The sequence below is a fragment of the Podarcis raffonei genome, chromosome 6 (genome assembly GCF_027172205.1).
Source record: "Podarcis raffonei isolate rPodRaf1 chromosome 6, rPodRaf1.pri, whole genome shotgun sequence".
NCBI classification, from domain to species: Eukaryota; Metazoa; Chordata; class Lepidosauria; order Squamata; family Lacertidae; genus Podarcis; species Podarcis raffonei.
This window is the reverse complement of record NC_070607.1, coordinates 23,948,976-23,973,801: the sequence shown is the minus strand read 5'-3', so window position 1 is coordinate 23,973,801 and position 24,826 is coordinate 23,948,976. Positions and strand designations below refer to the sequence as shown.

At 41.0% G+C, this 24,826-nt stretch overlaps 2 protein-coding genes across 6 annotated transcripts in view; one reads left to right on the top strand and one right to left on the bottom strand.

Moving 5' to 3' along the window:
- Window positions 1-17,492, bottom strand: part of CCDC18 (coiled-coil domain containing 18) — a 28,663-nt gene extending 11,171 nt beyond the window's left edge. For 2 of the 5 annotated variants that reach the window (XM_053391658.1, XM_053391657.1), the window contains exons 1-15: window positions 17,239-17,435; window positions 14,234-14,409; window positions 13,956-14,109; window positions 13,625-13,789; window positions 11,763-11,872; window positions 10,307-10,435; window positions 7,907-8,003; window positions 6,905-7,026; window positions 5,591-5,900; window positions 4,207-4,289; window positions 3,958-4,109; window positions 3,576-3,793; window positions 1,901-2,011; window positions 1,462-1,593; window positions 244-378 (exon numbers count right to left, since the gene is read on the bottom strand). In XM_053391658.1, coding sequence (XP_053247633.1) covers window positions 244-378; window positions 1,462-1,593; window positions 1,901-2,011; window positions 3,576-3,793; window positions 3,958-4,109; window positions 4,207-4,289; window positions 5,591-5,900; window positions 6,905-7,026; window positions 7,907-8,003; window positions 10,307-10,435; window positions 11,763-11,872; window positions 13,625-13,789; window positions 13,956-14,109; window positions 14,234-14,376 — 2,061 coding nt within the window. In that variant the 5' untranslated portion in view covers window positions 14,377-14,409; window positions 17,239-17,435. Of the gene's footprint in view, window positions 1-243; window positions 379-1,461; window positions 1,594-1,900; window positions 2,012-3,575; window positions 3,794-3,957; window positions 4,110-4,206; window positions 4,290-5,590; window positions 5,901-6,904; window positions 7,027-7,906; window positions 8,004-10,306; window positions 10,436-11,762; window positions 11,873-13,624; window positions 13,790-13,955; window positions 14,110-14,233; window positions 14,410-16,966 lie in introns of all 5 variants that reach the window. The other 3 variants (XM_053391659.1, XM_053391656.1, XM_053391655.1) reach the window with 3 other exon arrangements.
- A 132-nt stretch (window positions 17,493-17,624) lies between these two features.
- On the top strand, window positions 17,625-24,185 carry TMED5 (transmembrane p24 trafficking protein 5). The gene is made up of 4 exons (XM_053391660.1): window positions 17,625-17,954; window positions 20,467-20,564; window positions 20,743-20,917; window positions 21,309-24,185. The coding sequence occupies exons 1-4, from the start codon at window positions 17,763-17,765 to the stop codon at window positions 21,525-21,527; spliced, it is 684 nt and encodes a 227-aa protein (XP_053247635.1). The 5' UTR covers window positions 17,625-17,762; the 3' UTR covers window positions 21,528-24,185.
- The last annotated feature ends 641 nt before the right edge of the window (window positions 24,186-24,826 follow it).

Here is a 24,826-nt window from a genome sequence, read left to right as displayed (position 1 = left end):
AGTCCACTAAGAAAAATAAACTCAACAGGAGTGATGGAACTAATAAATCCTGACAGCAGAAGCCCTGCGCAAGGACTGTGTAAACTCATCTCCCCTGCCTGAGGAAATGTTAAGATTTTGCTGTTGCCACAGAGCATGCCAGCAGCACTTTCTGAAGCAACACCACACAGCACCAGGAATGACCATATGAAAAAAAAACCCGGGTATTTTGCAAGCAGCCCTCAAAATAAAAATAAAAAATACCTCTTTGCTTTCTATTAGCAGTAGATCTAGTGATTCAATCTGACGTTGTTTACATAAGATATCTTGCTGTAAAAGTGACATTGTGTTCTCCTGCTCATGGAATTGCTGGCATCTCGTTTCTAGTCGAGACTCAAGCTATTAAAAAGAAGAATTAGTTATTGACCCATAATGTATTTGTTAGGTAAAGGTAAAGGTACCCTTGCCCGTACGGGCCAGTCGTGTCCGACTCTAGGGTTGTGCGCCCATCTCACTTAAGCGGCCAGGGGCCAGCGCTGTCCGGAGACACTTCCGGGTCACGTGGCCAGCGTGATGAAGCTCCTCTGGTGAGCCAGCACCAGCGCAGCACACGGAAACGCCGTTTACCTTCCCGCTATAAAGCGGTACCTATTTATCTACTTGCACTTAGGGGTGCTTTCAAACTGCTAGGTGGGCAGGAGCTGGGACCGAAAGACGGGTGCTCACCCCGCCGCGGGGATTCGAACCGCCGACCATACGATCGGCAAGTCCTAGGCACTGAGGTTTTACCCAATGTATTTGTTAGAGAATGACAAATAATATAGCTGCAACAATTGCTTACATTTATTGGCTACATTGACATGATACTCATTATAACAGGGTCGACAACAATATATTTATGGGTGGCATTCAAGTAAGTTTTATTTTGAGTAGACCTGTTGAAACTAATGGGCCTAACCTAGCCATGTTCATTAATTTCAATGTCTACTCTGAGTAAAACTGTATGTCTGGAGGTACTTACTAAAGAATGTTCTGCAGCTAAAAGTTCTGTGGTATGCTGAATTTAGGGAGAGAGCTGAAAGTCCTCCCTGACATTTTCATTTTTTGATGGAGTTGCTTCTTGAAAGTGCAGGGGAGATAACAAATTATCCATCAATGGAAGTAGGTTTGTGCCTTTATGAACATTTTTGGGAAGGCTTTCCCTTCACCCAGCTCAATGTCCGCAGCCTATTGCTGCTTCAGAATTATTTTTGTAGCTGGAAAGAACACCAGGGCAAAATCTGAGCTAACTCTCAGAAACAACTTGCCACCTGAAGCAACTTCCTTACACTTAAATTTCAACTGGCCTCTTACATGTGACTGATCTTATATGTATGCATCGAGCACAAAGGCAGCATGGAAGAGACACTGAATCTTTTATTAAGAGATCACCAAAATATTTAGGAACTGGGGGAAAAAATACTATACAAATTAGAAGCTTACCAATTCAATCTGCTTTTCCAATTCTTTCTGGTGCTCGTGATGAATCATCTTGGTTTTTTTAAGCACTGTGGCTAAGTGCCCATGTTCCTCATTGAAATTTCTTTCTAAGCTCTGAAGCTGAGCATTCACTTCCTAGGAAAAACAACTTCATTATTGAGCTGCATAAATTAATGCTTGAGTGGAAAATTATATGGATCTTTCAGGGCCACGTTATGTCATATTACAAACCAAAGTGCAGCTAAAAAACAGTATAAACAGAAATTGCATTGTACTGAACTGTTTGAAAGCACTTAAGGAAAAACAATTTGCTTGTTAAAAATCACGTTAGAGGTAAACTCTGAAAACACTAATGCCTGTTGGCGTATTTAATATAACATTACATATGTAAATACATCTCCTTCCATCCCAAGAAGTTGTGAATAGGTAATAGGAGTTTTACCACTAATTCCCGTTCCAGCTCAGTATTTTTTTCAGCAGCAGTTGTGTAAGCAAGAGTCTTTTCTTCCAACTGTTTTTCAAGGGCTGAGAGCCTAGAGGATTTCCTTGCTGCCTACAAAGAAAATATATAAACTGAGAACACACAGTCTAAATAAGAAAGATTTTTAGCATAAACAATGGTGAAATTATTGAAGGTGTTTCCATGAATGTTATATGCGCTTCATAAAATGTCAATGATAATACAACTCCTTCTGCCCACACATTAAAGAAAAAACTTTGTGCAACACACATTCACAAGTCACCTCATCACCCAGTAATGCTCTATTGTTTCACTAGACATTTTCCATTTCCCACAATCAAGTATCATGGATGAAATGGATTGCACCCCGCTCCCTGGCATGAAATGCGAAAAAATATATTGCTACTGTACTGCATTGGGTCTTGTGGGACTATGCCACAAACACTATAATGTACTTTGGGCATTCTTTGTCAAGAATGCATCAAGTTAGCTGCTAGCTGGATTATAGGTGACCAATCTCAGCAATCCAATTCCAAAAGGAACTATCACTGTGAAAGAAGGAATGTTCCAAGGATAGGATCTCTAGATGAATTACTGATGAAAAAGAAATTTATAGAAGGCATGTTTCTGTAACAATGGAGCCCTTTGGGGTGTTGCAGAGGTGCTTTTCCTGTAACAATCAAAGAGGTGCCACTATATGATTAGGGCCTTAAAAAATGTTTTTATTAAAAGATTTTCATGGATAACAAAGGTACGTATATCATATCTGTTTCAATTCAGAGTCCTTTCTACGGGTCGTTTACATTGGGTGTGAAACACTGCTATCATAGGCATTGTGAGGTTGGGGAGAGATTTTTCATTCCATTGCATAGTGTATGTGCGGAGTTTTTGTGTCAGCATCACATAAATAGGTTGATTGGTTTTGTTGGCGGTGCAAGAGATTGGAGGGCCCAGATCATGGTTGGTTGCGTACAGCTGATTGCAGTGACATTTGTTTGTGTGTGTGAGGGCGTGGGGGATGTTGGGTCAAATTAGCCATATTGATTTGTATGCTGTCATTTCCTGCAAAAACAGCATAGCCTTTCACAGTAGGAACTATATGAAATTAAAAACTGTGGCTTGTACCTAAGGCTTTGTACGTATACATGCAGAGGGCCTTCTCGATAGTGGCACCCAGCCTGTGGAACCCCCTTCCATCAGATGCCAAGGAAATGAGTAACTTTATAACCATTAGAAGACATCCCTGTATAGGGAAGCTTTTTAATGTGTCATGTTTTATTTTTTTTATGTATGTTGGAAGCCACACAAAGCAGCTGAGACAACCCAGCCAGATGGGTGGAGTACAAATAAAAAAAATGTTATTACAGTATTATAGTTCCAGTAGCAAAATCGTTGTTGTTGTCATAATCATCATCATCTATTAAATTTGTATACCGCCCTCCGTCTGTAGATCTCAGGGCAGTTCACAACATAAAAAGAACTTGTTTTCCAACATGCACCTCCAGAATCTCTGGAAGGTCTCCGCACTCTCCAGCACTGATTTTAAGGGTGTATAGTGGGCTGGGGGGGACAGGAGAGGAAGAGGAAACACATGGCTGCACACTGGATAAGGCTCTAGAGAGCTTCTAAGAATACAGACTTCTTCATTTCTACTTACTTCTCGTTCCAAGCTACTAGATTTTGCAGCTTTCTCCAACAGTTCATCCTGTATTGTTTGAAACTGACTAGTTCGCTGGGCCATGGTCTCCTTCAAAAATGAATTCTCAGTTTCACATTTTTCCAGTTTAGTACGTAGTTCTTCTAACTGTCCATGCAATCTTTGCTTGACCTTTTCAAACTGCTTAGCGACAAGTTCCAGTTGTTGGTGTTTTCTCTCTTCACAAAAGAAACACATGTGTCTAAGGGTACTGATTTATAAAATCTTTAAGTTACAGGAGCAGGCGTGCATGCTCTTATTGCTCAGCGGATTCTTCTGAAGCAACAATCCATACCAGAAGAAACTGTACAGTTTCAACTATTGTATATCATAGGATGCATACCTGTTTGGTTTCCTGTCAATTTTACTGGTTCAATTTCTAGGCCATTCAATTCTTGTCTCTCACTTTCATCAAAGAGATCTTGACATGGATTACTGGTCATAGTTTCTGCCTGAAATTGCTGAATCAATGCTTCTTTCATTGTCAGCTTTAATCTAGGAAAAAGAAATAAGGGAGAGCAGTTGTATTCTTCCTTTCTTTTTTGGCACTCGTTACGAATGCAGGCAATTACTTCAGCTTAAAATATAATACCTTAGCTCTTCTATCAGGGATCTACTTAAATCACAGCAATTGGGACATGATGCTTCTTTAGAATGATGCATGGAATGACTAGCCTGCAAGTTTAGGGGGGAAAGACACATAAAAATGTTGTTTATGGCACAATTGGTCATTATTTGAGGAACTTTAATCTCTACCACCCAACCCAAACTAAAAATGTTTAAATTCTCCTTATCTCAACAGAGTTAGGGTTAAGCACGTGCTCTTTCACTGAACCTGGCAGGAATTAAAAGTGCTTAACTCTAGTGAAGACCCAAGGTTATGCAACAGGCCATCAAATTGCAAGCCACTTTTCAGTACTGCAAGGCTTTGTTTCAAAATTAACATAAAATGTGACATAGATGGGAAAAGAAAATTGCTTAGCTTTCTCCACCATTGTCATTTCTGATCTACTTTCCCCATTATTAGCTTTTGCACTTATGCCAAGATTATAAATCAACATCTGTGTGACCAAGGGACTGGGATTGTGGTTGATATTCCATCATCTCTGCCTCTTGATTAGCAGATTGGCTTTTCAGACAGTTGCATCGGTTGCAACCACTGATGTAATGCATCCTAAGAACTTGTTCAGGGTGCACTGCTCTATTTGAGAGTTATAGAAGCCCTATACAATTAAGGGAAGGATGTGTAGCACATCAAGCTAGGTAAAAATGAGAAACGTGGGGATTTTTCCTTTGAGGCAAACCTTTCAGGGGACAATGAGAAGAGTTACTCAACATTTATATGTGAAGTATCAGCAGCAGCCCTCCCTCAAGGAATAAAATGTGGTCTATTCTGGAGACCAGTCATTGCTCAATTATCGCTTCCTAGACTATATAACCAAAATCCAAACTAACAAACCAATTCTGACATCAATGTGTTTACTATGTAGATAGATTGCAGTGCTTGAAACAACCCTTAGTAAGAGTAGAATTCAATGAACACTGTTCCCGTGCAAGATCCAATAAAACAGGTTATTCTATATTCTTTTAACACAGCAATAGTCAGTCCAGTGCTTGGAATTTAGATGAATGTTCTATTCAAGCAGCGGTCCCTTTAAAATGTATTCTTCTTCTTCAGTAATGAACTATAAAAACTTTAACAAACACTGGAGTACTGATGTTCTTGTATGCAGAGGTGCTTATAAAGCTTCCCTTTAATAAGCTGCCCTCTGTATCCTCCCACAGTTCCCTTCCAAGTTTGAGGACCCTGTGAAATGTCTTGCATAAATTACAGGCGGGTTACCATTAGGAGACATTTTTGCCCCTTCCTCTGTGCATAAATAGAAGTGCTCTTCCCTTGCACACACAGGCTTTGCATTTCATCCAGTGTATATTTAGTCTGCTGACAGTAACAAAAAACAAAAAGGTTACTGTACCTCTCTTGGTGAACTTTGAGACAACTGGGAAATAATATTTTCTAAGGTTTTTAGTTCAGTTCTTGAATTCTCAATTTCTTGATGATACAACTTGAGGTGATCATTTTGCTGTGCGACAAGAGCTTTTAAGCTAGCAATTTCATGCAATAGGGTATTTTTTTCTTCAAGTACTGTGTCTTGGACCTGAAGTTTATTTTCGAGCTTCAGGATACTCTGCTGAGAGTGCTTCAGTTGCACTTCCATTTCAGCACATTTGGCTTCCACACCTCTGATATTTTCTTTTCCAATACTATTCTCTTCAGTTAACTGTCTAAACAAATACAAAAGGAGAAAGGTTCAAGGGGGAAAAAACCAAGAAAATCTACTGCACCAGAAATACTTTATTTTTTTAAAAAAGCTAGCATGTTTCTGAATTTAATTCTGCATATTTTCTAACTGCAAACACAACAGATTAAAAAACTAAAATTTAAAACAAAAATATAGGGTGATGAAAATCACAAGGAAAATTTGAGTATAAATAAAAAAGTGAAGTGGATAATGAGCTGGAGCATCTCAACAGTATTAAGTTCAGCTTCCATAAGCCATTTTAAGCTAGAAAAATTGTGTTTCGGTTTCTTGTTTCAAATGTTGAAATCTATGGGGTTTCAATTATTTTTGCATTTGTTGTCTTACAGAATGGAATAATAAAAAAAAAGCTTTTGCGAAATAGGCCATCCTTTTGCTTTCTTTAGGACAATATGAAGATGGGATGCCCTGTGCTGCACTGGTGAAAGCATCACGCCACCATTGGATACAAGCCATGATTTCTTATTAAAATTCCGAAACCTATAATTTCTATCGGAAGATAAAGGAAGCATCAAGCTGGGGGTGGGGGGAGTGTCACTGTAGGGAAGGGTCAACCAGAGGTTCCATGGATTGATTATGTTTCCTGCCTCAAGCAACAGGACAAACTTATTACCCACTTGAGAGTAACCTCGTGGCTGCTGCCTAGCGGAAGAACAGACAAGAACTGAGAAAACAAATCACTTCTAGTAAAAATACATGCCGACTGTTGGACTAAACAGTCATCCAGTTGTTCCACTGTGCAGTCAAACTGATCCCTCCCAATGCGAGATGGGTTGAGAAAACTTTGTTTGGAAAAATCAATCACATTACAGCTTTGCTGCTTTGTCATCTGTCACATGGATTGAGCTGGTCACATAGTGTTGTGCCATTAGCTCAAGGTCAGAGTACTTCATGATCCAAATACCCATTAAAAAAATGATCATGTATCAATGTTTTCCATGTGGAGGTGTCAAAGGTGAAACGTTTTACCTCACTTGTTCCTTTGTGCTTTCAAGCTCACTTCTATAGCTATTGCATTTTGCGTGCAATTTTTCTTTCTCTTTCACACAATTCATTAAATTTCTTTCTAAAGTTTGCTCTTCTTCCTGAACCTGAGTAAAAAGAAGACAGCTATCAGCAATACTTAATCTGTTACTAGAGGGGAAAAGTTAAGGCTACAGTCCTGTTTTCAGAATCTTCTTCAGTGAAAATCTACACTGGTGTGGGAGGGAATAGAAATGTTCTGTCCCAACGTTCCCAAATTATATAACTACAACTGGAACCTAAGATGTGCAAAGATCAGAGAATTGGTCTCTGTGTTTGTCCAGGTCAGGAGACAGCAACCAGATAATTTACCTTTTGCCACTTTGCTATTGATTGCATCAGAATGGCATCTTGGTAACGCATTTGAATTAGTATAATCCAAAGCCTGGACAAAAAGGTTTTCAGGTGCTGCATGATGCTATTTTGCTATTTGATGTAAATGAAGTGTTTGCCCCACCCCCTGACCTCCAAGATATCACTGGAGCAGGCACAGGATTGCCTTTGCCTATAAATATAATTTTGCATTTGTAGCTATGACATAGTATTGATTCAAATTTTATTGGTGCTAAGACTCAAAAGGTTGTGTCAGCACTGAATTTGCTCAGCAATAATTAAAGTTACAAGCTGTCTAAAACTACAACTATTCATAATATGTGTAAAGAAAACCATTTCTTCCTATGCAACTGAATGGGCTGTTTTAGCAAGAGTTGCTTCCCTCCAGGACTAGGTTGTGCTCCTGTGCCCTTAACAGTGAACCTGGTGGTTAAATTAAGGGAATTATGCTCTTCTTGGCACAAAGATGATTTCTGCTGGTCAGGCTATAGTTAAAGACATAGGAGCATGCTAGAAGAACATGAATAATCATAGCACTGAGATATGATCTTGACACTGAGACAAATACACATAAAACACTATTAAAATGGTTGACATTTTCTAGTCAAATCTTACCTTTTCCAGTTTCTCACTTATTTTCTCTTTGTATTTTTTAAAAGTTCTTGTCAGCTCCTCAGCATTAAACAAAGCTTCATTTCTTTGACATTCAGTTCTTTAAATGAAAAAGGTATGTCAGTTTTAAACAAACCAAGTGAAGTAATGGTATAATATTATACTCACGATATCAAAGCTTTGGAACATAAAACATTGTAAACAAACAACACACGGTAACAGACATTTGCTTTTAGCCTTTAGTTTCATTCAACTGCACCTTAATAAATGGCATTATAGATTTTTTACACGACAAGGTTTACAGATGTAAATATTTCATCGGAGCATTAACAGTGAAAATTAGTTTGCTGAGCATTTCCTTCATAGGAACAGTTAAGCATTTGGATGTCATGAAGCACAACAGCGTTCTCCAGTTTGAACGCTGAGAAAAACATGTATGCCTTTCACTGAATGACAGCAATGCATTAAGTAGACTGGGTGCATTTTATTTCTTCACAATTTTCCAAGCAATAAATGATTCAACCACTAAAGTTAAAGGTGAAATACATCACATCTGAAATATGAGAATACTCCCTGTAATACTGAAAAAATAAAACTCTAATTATGATAATTATGCACTAATTTATTTCCACAGCACTGACAGATATATAGAGGTAATGGGGATATGCAAACATAGTTAAAGCTAACAAGGAACGCTGCAAGAACCCTGATCTACTCTGTCTAAGGCTGGGGAACTCACAGCCTATGGGTCACATTCACCCTGCTGATCAATTTCATCCAGCATGATTTTTCCTTCATTAAAAGGGACACTCTGGCTACAACATCTGATCCACTCTGGGTTCTGCCTGTGGTAAACATTGGGCCACAGCCAGACACTCATCTCCGTAACGCCTTCTGGGCTCCTCCACTCAGCCTGTCCATTGGCACAACTTGTCCCTCAGCCTATAGCATCTGGGAAGCCAAGAGTGGGCTGAAAGCCAAGCAACAATTTGGCTGGCATGCTTCACTTGGCACACAGGAGGGCACAAAAGGCAAAGCAGCAAGTGGAACTCAAATTGCACCTTGACTGCCATCTCCTGTGCAGACACAGAGCACGAATTAAGGATTCTTGTAAACCTCCCACTTTTGGCTCTGTCTCTCTGTCGACCACTGGCTCCAACCCAATTGACTTTTCCCATGGCTCAATGGCCATTCACATAAAAAAGGCTCCCCACCTCTGTTCTAAGGTTTTGTTCTGACATGATTTATTTCCTGGAAATTGGGAGTGGGCTTCAGGAACATGCTTTTATGCAGTCCCTTCCTTGCTCCTGACACAAGAAGAAACAAGGAGAAGATAGCTTTAACTTGATAGCTCCCTGATCCATTCATGTTGCACTGTAAGGGAGAATGTATTGGTTCAGTCATTCCCTTCTCCCCATAGGGAGCAGAATAGGGCAGAGGTAGAAACACACAGGGGTGTACTCAAAAGTAGTGCTAGGTAACTTCTTGCACCAGTGAAATGACCTCAGCTTGTGCAAGGAGTCTTTCCCCCCTCCCCACATACCTCTTAAATTTGTTCTGGGGAGGGGTCAACCAAGCCTCCAGAATAGGTTTTGGGATAGCATGCAGTGCCTGTGAGAGGAAGGTGGAGAGTCCCATTGTGCAAGTGAAGTAGTTCCACTTGTGCAATTATTTATTTGAATACCACTCATCTACCACAGACTGCTTCCAGTATCTCTCCAGGAGGAAATGACCTCTTAACAGCCTTGATGTATCTATGCATAGGCAACTATATTTCAGTTCAGGCCTTTTTGGATCATGGTTTGAAATGCTTAAACTAGGATTTACTAAATGTAATATAAATGAGAAAGCATTCTTGCAAATACTTATTTGTATTCAATTTAAGAAGTTGTTTTAATCTGTTACAAAAGCAACCAACCTGAAAATTTGTTTAACGGTAAAAAAAGTCATATACATCTAAATGACATGGTACCAGTACAGTGGTACCTCAGGTTAAGTACTTAATTCGTTCCGGAGGTCTTTACTTAACCTGAAACTGTTCTTAACCTGAAGCACCACTTTAGCTAATGGGGCCTCCTGCTGCTGCCACACCGCTGGAGCACGATTTCTGTTCTCATCCTGAAGCAAAGTTCTTAACCTGAAGCACTATTTCTGGGTTAGTGGAGTATGTAACCTGAAGCGTATGTAACCTGAAGTGTATATAACCTGAAGCTTATGTAACCCGAGGTACCACTGTACTGCCAGCCATTCCATTTTTTTCTTATTTAATTAGGATTAATTCTGAAAGAATGTTGTGAGTTTTGTTCAACATCAGACAAAGCATCTTAAAACAAAAAATTTGGAGCAAGGAGATATGTCATCAAGCTATCAGAATAAAAATCAAGCTCTTATGTAATTTGTCACCTCTTTCCTTGTTTGCATTGTTCAATTAAATCAAATCTAATTTCTTTATATTCCTCCTTCAGCTTCTGCAAAGAATATTCTTTTTCCATTAGCCTTTTCTGGCTTTCCTCTAATTTATCTTCTGCTTCTCTAAAAACAAATCAGAAAACAGCATTTTAAACAACACATAATACTCACAGATGTGTATGCGTAATTGTGTGTCTGTGTACACACACACACAAATAACATGAATGTATCTGGTTAAGATCATCAGGTAATGGAGAGCATTTCCCCCTTCCTCTAGAACACAAATTTGAGAGAAGTGGCCAATCAGGTATCCTACAGATCAGGTTTTTTAAATTCAAACTAGTATTTTGGTGGGTATATATGGAGATAGATGGTTTGGATCTTGTTAGCTATACCAAGTGCTTGCCTGAATGAACAAACAAGTTTTACTAAGCATTTTGCCCAAAGCAAGCAAGCCACAATCTTTCTCCTTTATTCCTCCTAACAAGAGATTTTAAAAATCGAAAAACCTGATCAAAACTAATAAATATAGAACTTAACTTCTGTTGGAACAACAGTAAGTTCAAGATGCAATCAATCTGCATAAGTTATTGGGGAAAATAAAAATATAACAAATATCAATTTAGTTGTTTGGTGGGATAGAGTAGAATGATAGCATAGTTAAATTCAATGGGTTTAAGGAAATATCATTGTATTATTTATTAAATATCAAGGAGCTTTGTGAGTAGTTATTACAATTTAGAATTTTATTATGTTAATTTAACCAACTAGCCAACTAAAATTATCATGCTATGTCAAATGCTTTTAAGCCATTATGGTGTTTTATGTCCTACTATGGAAAGTATAGGGGGAAACCTTTTTGAATAACAACAACAAGAAAAAAGTATGATCAGAGCAACACAGATGTTTCTGATCTCCTCCTCTGGACTGTGAAAGAGGTGAAGAATAGAGTACACAAGCCTGCAGCTCATCATGGCTTTGGTGAGCTGCAAACCATGTGTAGCCAAAAACCATGGTTTACTATTGTGTCTTAACTGGACCTATTTGCTTGCCTAACAATATGACCCTGTTTGCAATGAGTTAATTTCACTGAGGTCAATAGAATTATAAGTCAGAGGTTGGAGATAAGTGTACAAGTAATTCTGATTTTGCTGTGAGTTTTCCAAATTTGAAAAAATAATAGCATAAACACTCCTGTTTTTAGGAGATAAATCAAATGAAATCCAAGACTCTTTACTCACCCTCACTATGAGGTGCAATAAGTGAGCCAAGCTATCTATTTTAGGATGAGGGTACCACATTCAAACAAGCATTATATAGCCCCATTCTCTCATTACTTCCCATGGCAAGGAAAAGGATCATGTGTGCATCTGAGACCCATGCTGAAAAAATGGATGAACCAACCCTGAAGATTTGAAAAAAAACAAATAAAAAACAAAGGGTTCACTACTTTAGAGCTTTATCTTGTGCTTGAACTTCTGCTTCCAAACTTGCTATCTGTTCTTCTAACATTGGGATGCTGACAGAGTGTGTACTCAAAGTAGATTCAAGGAAAGATATCTAAAATATAAATACAATAAGGAGAATCCATTAATGAGTTGTCTCTTAACTTCTGAACATCATAGTCACACACAGAGCCATTTGAATAGGAGTTTCTTTTGGAGAAGGCTATTCCTTCATTAGTTCCCAAAAAGCTATCTCTGCTATACTGTGGGGGTTTTTTAATTAAAGAAAATTACAAATAGTCCAATCATTGAAATTAATACTGTTCAATTATATGTAATTGACCAGAATGCAAATATTTTCTGTATTTTATTCTCACTTCATTATATCTACCCAGTATTGTTAGTAATTAGTAATCACTCACTAACATTATCAAAACCATGAGCCAGAGATCTGAAATTTGTTTATCTACATAGTCCAAGCCACACATAACTACTAGGAAGGGGTTGGGAAGTAATTTGAGAACAGAATATTTATACATTTCTTCCCCAAAACTGAGGATTCCAACTGTCCCCCAAAATGATAGTGTTACTCTAATGTTAGCTAGAAAGCTGGTATTTGATAAGCCTGAGGGAAGAGGGGTTATCTAAGAATTTGGATATCTGAAGCGCTTTCCCTCAAACAGTAGGGCTCAAAGTATGCCTTCACATGCTTAAAATATTTACAGGGTGGTGGATGATGCTTGAGCAGCATTATTTATCATTTCTTAACATTTGCAATCCTTTCTGCTATGCAGGGAAAGCAACACTTAATTGCCATACTATAAAATAAAACTGTAAAAATTCACAAGTTATTATTGCTTCACAGATTTCTTAGGCACATACCTAAGATTTAAATGTAAGCCTAAAATAAAAGCTGTGAATGAGATGAACATGTAACATACAATTCCCTATCATGTATGCATAATGCTGCAAATCCACACATGCATAATTGCCTTCTAACTTTGTGCAATACAACTTTTGGGTAACACCCCTGAAGTAATAATTTCATGATGTGAACATATGGCTCACAGGTTTACTTTCATAACATGTTTTAATGATTGTCACCCCTGTGGGAATGTTCAGGGATGCAGGAGAGGATATATTGACTGATTATATCCTTATCCAACTTGTGCTAACAAGTTCCCAAAAAAACAGCAGAGTAAGACATTCCCCTTTATTTAAGTTCGCAACGGTAACGTGTGGTCAGGTTCGCTAGAACCTCTATAATAATCACTCTGGTAATTTCCCCTTTGTTCCCTATTAAAATAGAAGACACGACACAGTCCTTTACAAAAGTATAAAAAGAGTTTACTCACATTCTGTTCACAATCAGATCCCAGAAGGCAGACAGCTTAATACAGTAATATACATTTAGAATCTATCTTATAAGAAGATAGTCCCTTTGTCCTCTCTTGGCTAGGAGCCAAGAGGGCATCTTAGCAGATGTTGCTTCTTTGAAGGGAGGGGGGGGGAGGGGGAGAGAGGGAGAGAGAGAGAGAGAGAGAGAGAGAGAGAGAGAGAGAGAGAGAGAGATGGCTGCCCCTGCCCTGTGCTTTTATCATTACCTGCACAGGTGAGGCCACACCCACCTCTAGTCACATGCGGAGGAAGTCTGTCCCAGGAAGTTTACCTGCTGGCTGGACAAACATCCCTCCCCATGTCTAAACATGTACACTCTAGGAATGTTGTAATTGACTGCTCCTGTGTTTCACATCCCACAACCCCCATACCCCTGAATATAGAACTAGCTCCTTAACTCAAGTTATATTAGAATAGTATCTTTAGCAAATCAGAATGCCTCAAAATTTTATCTTATTCAAATACCTACCCGTGCTCTTGACTGATTCAGTTCATAGTTAATTGTTTCAATTTTATTCATTAGATGATGGTTCTGAGAAGTCAAGGATGCATTTTTTTCACGGACTATATTCAATTTATCCCTTAGTATTTCATTTTCTTCTTCCAGGCTTTTATCCAAAGACAGCGAGTAACACTAGAAGGCAGAGAACAATATTTGCAACAAATACCAACCAAAGTGATTCATTCATCTTATTTTTTTATGATTAACATTATGAACTGACCTATAAAACTAACTCCATAAAAATATTATATACAAACTGCCAGAAAGAACAAATGTTCATCAAATTCTGAATAATTACTTTGTTCCTGTGTTTCCTTGAAGAATCCCTGTTATGCCAAGGCATTCTGCTCAGAGAAGATTGAGTTGAACAATTATGTAATTCACTAGGATCAGTGAGATCATCCATGGTTAAAATCTCAAGCGTGTCATCAGAATTATCATATGAATTGGTACTAGAGGAAAACAAAACAAATATCAACACCTTCCCTTGATTTTTGCAGCAATTTTTCCAACAGACTATCAAAATTAGGACAATTTGTAACAAATATATTTGTAAACAAACACAGTAAGTTTTACCTTTGGACACATACATAAAGCTCTTCTAAGTCTTGTAAATTTCTTTCCGTTTTCTTTAGCTGACTCCTTAATGACACAACATTTGCAAACAAGTCTTCCTCATACGTATCGTGGTCATGAGAAGTCCATAAGTTACGTTCCATTGATATTATACATTTGTCTAATGTAAAAGATAACTACGAAAAACATATCAATAAAGCACCTTCCACTTTTTAAAGAAGAACCCCTTTAAAAAGACAAATAGCCCTCTTTTTCAGATTTTGGCTTTATAGTATGACAGAATCGTGATATAATGCTTCCTGCAACCAGTTTGCAAATTTGGAGTTGGCCTCTTGAACATGTACTTCCCTAACACTCTCCCCTTCCAGGCATTCACAATGGCCAGAGCAAATCAGGCTTCCTCCAATACTGCTTTGTCTACTGTCATTTTGGCTATTTTACTTTCATGTAATTACCACTGTCCTTTTTACATTTCATTTCAGACCTCTCCATTTGCACCACAGTGCGCCAACTTAAGATTACACTTTTGACATCTGATGAAGAGGGCGGTCTGCAAACACTTTCTCCATGATAAAATGTGTTAGTCTTGCAGGTGCCACAAGTCAATGCTGTTTTGTCACAACAGACAAACACAGCTAACCCTCAGGGGAGAAAATCCCCCACATAAACACTATTTGCAAACAAGCTTCAGACAAGATTATAATGTTTAGTTTGTAAAGGAACTGTGCCTCTGCATTCCAAACACAAACAAAAGTAAGGTTAACTTTGGAAATTGAATTGTTCTGGGAGAAGGCAAAGGGTGAGAATTAAATTCACTTGCAAACTGTATTTTGCAGAAAGCCATAGCAGCACTCAAGTAAGGTTTTGTTTGTTTGTTTTTTGCTTGCTGATCTGTATGCCAATGCAGCATGGCTTAGTTGCTCCTTGCTCTTCTGAAAATCCAAATTTTAAAATGACATTTTTGAGGGTGCATTTCCATAAACAAAGGTGTTGGGAGACCAAGAACACCAGGGTGGCAATAATAATAATAATAATTTATTAATATACCCCGCCCATCTGGCTGGGTTTCCCCAGCCACTCTGGGCAGCTTCCAAAATTTTTTTAAAATACTGTAATACATCAAATATTAAAAGCTTCCCTAAACAGGGCTGCCTTCAGATGTCTTCTAAAAGTCTGGTAGTTGTTCTCTTAGACATCTGGTGGGAGGGCATTCCACAGGGAGGGCAACAGGCTCCCCACTACCCTACCACCCAGTGGAGACCCAATTTTTGTCGACTGCAATGCTGCCTTTTACAGCATCTGGAACAGTTCATCTGGAACAGCTCATTTCTTATACCCAGCTCTTCAGTGGTCTGCTGCGACCCTTACGAAGTATTCTCCGGCATCTCCAAGGGAAAGCATTGCCATGTGTGATGTGCTATTCCAGTACAGTGGTGCCGCGCAAGACGAAATTAATTCGTTCCGTGAGTTTTTTCTTCTTGCGAGTTTTTTGTCTTGCGAAGCACGATTTCCCATAGGAATGCATTGAAAAATCAATTAATGCGTTCCTATGGAGACCGCCTTCAGACCAGGTCCGGGGACAGTCTGTCCCCGGACCTCTTCTGAAGGCAGGCCGGGGGAGAACGGCAAGCTCCGGGGACAGAGGTGAAGGGGCAGCACTCCTTCGCCTCTTTCCTCGAACCTCTTCTGTAGGCAGGCGGGGGGAGAACGGCTTTTCTTCCCACCGCCAGCCTTCAGAAGGCTGTTCTGAAGGCTGGCAGTAGGAAGAAAAGCCCTTCTCCCCCCACCGGACTTCAAAAGAGCTGTGGGAAGTCCGGCGGGGGTCCAAGGGATTCCCTCACCACCACCCGTGTTTAAAAGCACTCTGGGGAAAGCAGCGAAGCGTGCTGCTTTCCCCGAGCGCTTCTAAAGGCAGGCGGCGGTGAGGGAATCCCTTGGACCCCTGCCGGACTTCTAAAGAGCATTGGGAAGTCCGGCGGGGGTCCAAGGGATTCCCTCCCAGCCCGCCCCGCTCCGCTGAAGTTTAGAGGGAGCCTGTGGGGAAAAACTAAAAAAAAAAAAAAATTCGTTTTGCGAGAAAGGCCCATAGGAAAATTTGTCTTGCGAAGCGGCTAAAAAATCAGAAAACCCTTTCGTCTTGCGCGTTTTTCGTTTAGCGAGGCATTTGTCTTGCGGGGTACCACTGTACTCCCCTTTGCCTAGCTGAGGCTGACCCTTTACTAGCAGCGTTTTCTCAAGCTTGGGCCCCAGCTGCTGTTGGGACTACAATAATAACAATAATTTATTTTTTATACCCCACCCATCTGGCTGGGCTTCCCCAGCCACTCTAGGCGGCTTCCAACCAAACATTAAAAGCTTCCCTAAACAGGGCTGCCTTCAGGTGTCTTCTAATCCCAAATCCCATCATCGCTAGCGAGCAGGGACCAGGGGTCAGTGATGATGGGAGCTGTAGTCCAACAGCAGCTGGGGGAGCTAAGGTTGAGACGCACTAAAGCTGTGCCTCTCCCTCCTGATGTTTTACTGGACTGCAATTCCCATCACCCCTGACCCAACGTTGGTCAGAGCTCATGGGAGCTGGAGTCCAGAATCACTACCAACCAGCCTCAGGCTGCCCTCACCTACTTATTTACAGCCATTCAGTCTTGTTCCCCGACCCCCACCTGCTGCTCTCCACCCTGCCAGTCCCAGAGAGCACCAACCCCGCACAGCTTCTGCCCCGGGAGGCAGGCTGACCTTCTCGCCTCAGGGGCCACCCTTCTCTCTAGCAGGCGGCGTCATTTTTCCAAGGAACCGCCTCAGCCGCGCGGGTTCCAGGCCAGAGCGCTTCGCGTTGCTTAGCAACGCTGCCTCCACGCCTCTCCCCCTCAAGCATATAGGCCTCACACCGTCCCACAAAGCGAAGGCGCGTCCCCTTGGTTTCCCCATTTTAACCAGCCCTAACCATTTAGCTACTGCACTCCGCTCCGGACTCAATCCCTTCAGCCAGAGCGGCAGCCCTTGCTTACCAGGCCCTCTCTGAGGAAACGCCTCTTTCAATCAGTGCGGCTCTGTCCCTTCGCGCGTTCCGAATCGCGGCCCTCGGGGCGACCCGTCTCTCCTGCGTTCGAACTGCGCGGGCCGTAACCTGACAGGTGGGGGGAGGAGACGGTTGCCGGCGAAGCGGCGGCTTAAATCCTTCCGCGCTAAAGCTCTCGGGAGCCGTAGTCCCTCCTCCCCGCCCTTCCCGCTTCGCCCCTTCCGCTTCCTTCCCTGCCCTCAACTACATTTCCCGCAGTGCCTTGCGGCGTTCGAGGAACCTCCTGTCGGCGGCGGCGGACACGCGTTTTTTTCAAAACCAGGGGAAGTCGCTCCCCTCGCGCTCTTTCCTCCGCTAGGCGGAGCTGCGGCGCGCCGTGCATTGTGGGTACCCAGCCTCGTTCTTCGCCTCAGAAGACCTGAGGCGAGCGAGCGAGCGAGCGAGAGCGGACGGCGAGGAGGTGCCGTCTCCTCCGGAATTTCCCGCTTCTTGGGTGTCGAGGGCTCGGGGGCGATGGAGGCGGAGATGCGGCGGTGCCTGCTGGCCTCCCTCCTGCCGCTGCTCTTGCTGCTGCTGCCTCCGCCGGGCGCCTCGGCTTTCGCCACCGCCTTGGACAGCGACTTCACTTTCACCCTGCCCGCCGGTCGCAAGGAGTGCTTCTTCCAGAGCATGCAGAAGGAGGCCTCTCTGGAGATCGAGTATCAGGTGAGGGAGGGAACCGTTGCCCTTCTGAGTTTCCTCAACTGCTTGGGGTAGGAGCGCACGTGTGAACGCGGGCACCCGCGCCCAGCGTGCAATCTCGTGTCCTGGAGAGGACCAGCTCGCGTGTTCGAGTCGTAGGGAAATCCATTCCCTCGGCTGCAGCCGGGGTTGCCTCCTGCAAAGCGAGTGGAAACGCACACAAACGCCCAGCATGTCAGAAAGGAAAAACGCTTTAATGTGTGTGCCTTTTCTGAACCTCCCATACTTGCTGCACAGCCACATAGAATCGTAGAGTTGGAAAGGGGACCCCAAGGGTCATCAAGTCCACCCCCCTTGCAAGGCGAGAATCTCATACGTGACAGATGGCGAGCCAACCTCTGCTTTAAAACCACCGAGGCAGGATACCCGTCCACCATCATTCCTGGGAGGTATTGTTTGGGGCTCCAGTATGCAGACCTGTGTGTGTTAACACTGTATGCAAAGAGGCTTATGTCCAGGGAAGCGTGCTTCGGATTGTAATTTGCGTTTTTTCATAGCCGGGTAGAGGTCGTAATGCTGGGTCCGTAAGAGGAAAGCCATATGCTGTGTTTTCTGTTGTCATGAAGTAAAACGGGACCTTAACTATAAAAGATGGGGTGGGATGGCATGAAAGTCACCTTTAGCCTCAAAGTACCAACCTGAATATTTGGATATACCTGCAGGATCAGAACATTAGGGTATACTTCTGAAGTGCTAGAAAGAAAGCCATGTGAGTATTACTTCCCTCTAGCTTCAGAATGACAGTTCTCTTTTTTCTTTTACATGGAGGAAACAGGCTAGATAAATGTCATGAAAGGCTGGGTCAAACTGGTTTGGGAGCTTGATCTGATGACCTTAGCCAAACAGAGGACTTCTGAAATTTATTTAGAGCCACGTAAGCCAAATATGTTGAAATAGTGCTGAATGGAGGTTTGTGACAAGGTGGAAATGAGCAGCATTTCTGCTCTAGTTGCATGGAATGCAACTGGTACATGTTCCTGTGGAGCAGGATGTATGGATGTAGATCTTAGGAGTGTGAGGAGGGGGCATGCCTTGGAGAGAGGCCCAAGGGTCAGATAGAAAAGCGTGGAGGGCTGCATTCAGAGGAGCCTGAGGTTTCCATCATCACATTGGGAAGTAAATAATCATACAGTCATACCTCGGGTTACAGCCACTTCAGGTTGCGGACCACCAAGAACCGGAAGTACCGGAACAGGTAACTTCCAGGTTTCAGTGGTTGCGCATGCGCAGAAGCGCTAAATCACGCTTTGCACATGCCCAGAAATGCCGAATTAGAACCCGCGCGTGCGCAGACGCGGGTTGCGAATGCTGCGGGTTGTGAACGTGCATCCCGCATGGATCACGTTTGCAACCCGAGCGTCCACTGCAATAATAATGAGTGCATTTATTTTTACTTGCTTTTCATCCTTTTTGTCAACATATCTTCCAAAGGCAAGTAATGTTTATAAAAAAAATGAAGAGGTCTTCAAACTGTAATCTAGAAACTGTGTTAAATGTTCCTGGAGATCACAGTTGCTACTCAAAGGTGTAAGGTCTTATGTACACTGACACTCTTTCTTAAAACATCTTGTCTATGAAGGCAGCCATTTGTTCTTTAGTGGTGTGGTTGAAAGTGTGTACTGAAGTACCAAGCACTATCTGAATGCATTGAATAAAATTACAATGTAGAGAAATGGGAAGCATCTCTCAGTCAGCTCTGCTGAGAGATCACCCACCTCCTTTTGACTTATGTTCCTGAACTGTTTCCATTCCAGCTGGTTTGCTATTTTGTTCCTCCCCATCCTTTTTCCTTTTGTGTCACAGCTTTTTAAATTGTGAGCTTGAGGGCAGGGATAGTCCTGATTTTTATTGATCTCTAAGCTGCTGTGGGATACTTTTTGGCCAAAGAGCAGGGTAAAAAAATCTTTAAACAAACTACTTTTGCCAACTGTATCTATAGTTTCCTAAAAAGCTAAAATACATAGTAGTAATCTTAGATAACATCTCAGTGTTCATATAAATTCATGTGGATTTGTCTTCAAGTAAGAGTTGAAACGGGACGCGGGTGGCGCTGTGGGTAAAAGCCTCAGCGCCTAGGGCTTGCCGATCGAAAGGTCGGCGGTTCGAATCCCCGTGGCGGGGTGCGCTCCCGCTGCTCGGTCCCAGTGCCTGCCAACCTAGCAGTTCGAAAGCACTCCCGGGTGCAAGTAGATAAATAGGGACCGCTTACTGGCGGGAAGGTAAACGGCGTTTCCATGTGCTGTGCTGGCTCACCAGATGCAGCTTTGTCACGCTGGCCACGTGACCCGGACAGCGCTGGCCCCCGGCCTCTTGAGTGAGATGGGCACACAACCCCAGAGTCTGTCAAGATTGGCCCGTACGGGCAGGGGTACTTTTACCTTTTAAGAGTTGAATATTAAACATGGTTCATTTTAGGTTTGCCTTTTTCAACAGAAATTACACTTTGCTCATATACGCTTTTTGTTGACACTTACAGGTTCTTGATGGAGCAGGTTTAGATATTGATTTCCATCTATTATCACCAAAAGGTGAAGCACTGGTTTTTGAACAGAGAAAATCGGATGGAGTCCATACGTAAGTTTTTTAATGATTTCATTAAATGTTAGTTAAACCATTTTTAGTGGCATTCTAAGAGCTTAGTAATTAAGACTTCATTCCTGAAATGTACGAATGGGACTTCACCGGAGGGGATTTTTCTGTTCCCTCTTCCCTTCCTGCACTCATTAAAGTGTAATGTCTTTTGTGTTTACAGGGTGGAGACAGAGGATGGTGACTATATGTTCTGCTTTGACAACACATTCAGCACTCTGTCAGATAAGGTTATTTTCTTTGAACTGATATTGGATAACATGGGAGATGAAGAGGAAGATTGGAAGAACTATATCACTGGCACAGATCTTCTGGATATGAAGCTAGAAGATATTCTGGTATGTATCTACAATCCTTTTTAAAAAAGCTACGGAGTGAATGGCTCTGTACGCTTGGAATTTACTTGCTCTCCCCTCTGCTACTACTTTTCAATAGGATCACCCTATTGAAAGCTGCACAACTATCTCTAGTGGCCTTAATTGTGATAAGTGTATTATTGATTAAATATATAGCCTGAATTCTGTAGCATGTGAAAAGAAAGGGAAGTGTACATACCTTAGCTTTGGAAGTAACAGAGGCAAGTTCTCATTTTGAGGCTTTGGAACTAAGCATGGTGGCAAGGAGCTGGGGCTAACAAGGTCATTGCTGTATTTTGCAGATGAGTCTGCTGTGTTGAATTGTGTGCTTCTCTTTTATTTTTTCTAAAACTAGTGTTTTGATCTTTATTAGGAATCGGTCAACAGTGTGAAGTCCAGGCTAAGCAAAAGTATCCATATTCAGACCCTGCTCAAAGCATTTGAAGCTCGTGATAGAAACATACAAGAAAGCAACTTTGACAGGGTAAACTTCTGGTCCATGGTCAACCTTGCAATAATGGTGGTGGTGTCAGCTGTTCAAGTTTACATGCTGAAGAGTCTTTTTGAAGATAAAAGGAAAACTAGAACGTAACACCAGTGTCTTAAACAGCATTAAACAGGGGGAAATGCAATACACTGCTAAAGAAAAAGGAGATTGATGTTTCTTCCCAGCTTGTTTTGAATGAACAGTTTTTAACATTCGTATGTGACTTTTTAATATGAGCAGAATGCTTTTCTTTGCTCCAATAAATTGCAATAACTTGGTTTATTAAGATGGTAGATAACTTAAAACTTGCCTGAATCTCCTCAGCCATCTATACTGCACAATATTTTTTTTTGCAACAAATTCAGATTTTATATTTACCAATATTTGATACTATGTCTTAATGACTGCTAGCCTAAAGGTAATATTTTAAAAAGAAAAAAGATTCATGAAGTTATGAATTGAATTGTGTATTTAGTATTCGAGTCCTGCCTTGGATATGTCAGTTAAATGGAATATTTGCTACAGCAAACTATGCTGTTATTTAGACAATATTTTTAAATGGGTGTAAGTGAAGACTCTTGTGCCTTATTTGTACCAATTAACAAACTTATTCAACAAAAATTAACTGGCATCTAAAATGTATATTGCTTCCAAATTCTTTAAATTTTCCTCACTTTGTGAATTAATTTTAAGTCCAGATCAGGGTTTGTTTGTTTGTTGTAGCTAGCCTTCATAATTCAAAACTGCAAAAACACAAACTCAAGAGTGCTGAAAGGCACCAGCTTTCCCCTCTGGATTATTTATGTAACACAAACCCTGCAAGTGCCTAGGCATATTAGCAACCAGTTTTGAGGCCATGTAGCCACTTACATGCATACATGTTTGTAAAAGGACTCATTATACCCAATTTGGGGGACTTCCTGAATCACTTTTATTCTACCACACAAATTAATAACATTTGAGTTTTTTATACAGAGGCACATCTAATGTGTTTCAAACCAGGTTTACTATAATAGCACATTCCCCTCATACACCAGAGGGATGGTCAACCTGTTGCTTTGCCAATGTCTCGCTCCCATTAGCTACAGCTGGTATATTCCATTGTTAGAGATAACAGGAGTTGTTATACAGCAACATTTAGAAGGCTAGAATTCATAGCTGTCAACGTTTCCCTTTTTTTAAAAGGGAAATTCCCTTATTCCAAATAGGATTCCTCGGAGGAAAAGGGAAAAGTTGACAGCTATTCCCTAGATACTGTAGTTCTGAATATGTGAGAGAGGATGGAGATAGAATGCTCCAGTTTTCATGGTTACTGGGTAGGGTAGCTGAAATTGACTTACAGCTAAAAGCCCAGTTTCCCTTATTGTGATTTTTAAAAAACAGCAAGTTTTCACTTTTAAATTTTAGCTTGAAAATTTAAATTTACAACTTAAAAATAACTGGAAAACTTGCACTGTGATTTATGAATACATACTCAGAAGCAAATCCTATTATGCAGTGGAACTTGGTTCCTAGTTAATGGGCTAAGGGTTACAGTGTGAGTTTCCAAACTTTGATTAAAGCAGTTAACAGTTGCTCATCAAAATGCCATGCATGTTTGCATGCTGAGATGGCTCCTATGGCTGTAATCCAGCAAACCTGGATGTCCCAAACTGATTTCTGAACATGCATATGTGTATATATTCCATGCTTGGCATGGTTAACATGTTTTGGGTTGTTGTTTTTTTGCTTGAAACTACACAAATAACATGTCAGCTGCTGAAGTTGATATGCAGATATTAATTCAGTTCCCATTATGCTAAGCAGCTTATGTGGGGGTAAGTGTAGAAATGCACCTCAAACATAGCTCAAGGTTTTGAACCACCAGGTAATAATTCTTGTGAACTTGAACCTATTTTTCAGCGGTATTAGATGTCACATACGGTACTTTTGCCATAAAGTTAATACTGGTGTGGCTAATGATACATAAATTGTTACCAGTTTATAAATGTAAAAATTATTATGTGAACATATAAGCATATTAAGTTACAGGTAGCAGACCAAGTAGTTATTTACAGCTGCTACAGTGGTAGCATCTATGCTTATCCTCTTCTGCCCATATTCCTATTTTTTACATACCAATGGGTCAAATAATTGGGCTGATTTAAATGAGTCTTAGTACTAGTGACCCATTGCTATACATTTTGAGGCTGCAGCAATGGGATCTCTAGCTGGCTGTAGTTATCTACTAAATATCAGCAGAAACGAAGTCTTAAAGCCAATTATATAAGAATTATTCCCAATTTGAGGCAACATAGTATTCAATATGTCATGCAAAATGTGGATGCCAAGGTTTCAAAATATACGATCTTTTAGCACTGTAATGTTAAAAAGTATCTTCACCAAAAAGCTGTGACTAAGCCTTCTACCTCTCAGTTTATGCTAATGCCAATTGATCTGTCCTTTACAGTTCTGGTTCCAACAAAACTTAACATGTATATAAAATAGGGTGATAGCCAACTGCATCGTACCCATTCTCAGTCATCCTCAGCAGACCTATTAAAATCAGTGAACTTAATTTAGTTGGATACCATCCACATTGCTGGGGACTTAACAAATTGCCTACTATGGCACTCATGGTTGTGCTGTACATTTTCATAATGCTACAGAATAGTGTGTGCAATTCCACAGGTAAGAATGAACAAAGCAGTAAAAATGAACACGACGGTAAATGGATAAATTTCTGGCTGTGAAATGGATTTAATAAAGGAATTCTAAACTTAATGTGTATTCAGTGTTTATTATTTGATTTCTTACCCATTTCACCTAAAGTCCCAGGGCTGGTCATAACAACTTAGTGGTAAGACATGCAACATTCAAATGCATATTTTGCCTACAGGACATTGATATCCCTGCCACTGCCGCAGACACTAAAGCGAGCACCCTATTCATTAGTATACATTGGGCATTGTGTATAGAAGTGGGAAACCTTTTTGGCTCCACGGCACAGATCCTTATCAGAATCTGCCTCAATGGCAAATTTATCTCCCCCACCAAATAAGCCTACAGCAAGATTGCTCATCTCCTTTTAAATCCTGCTGCCTGGGATGCACAATCCTGTTCCTGCAGGATTAAACCATGTCCTGCCACCCCATTTACTGTTGTAAGCAGGTGGTTTAGTTGAAATTGCCTGGCAGGCCAAATTGGGGACACAATATTGGCTCTCGGGCCATAGATTCCACATCCCTGTTGTGTATATTATCAATTCATCCCAGTTACTCAGACTGCAAAATTTAGAAAATTCAAATATGCACGATCATTATATACTCATGAAGCAACCAGACTACTGACAAGTAAGCAAGCATAGCAGTACTTGGCAATAGAATCTGATTAATAACCCCCCCCCTTTTTTTTACAAGTGGGAT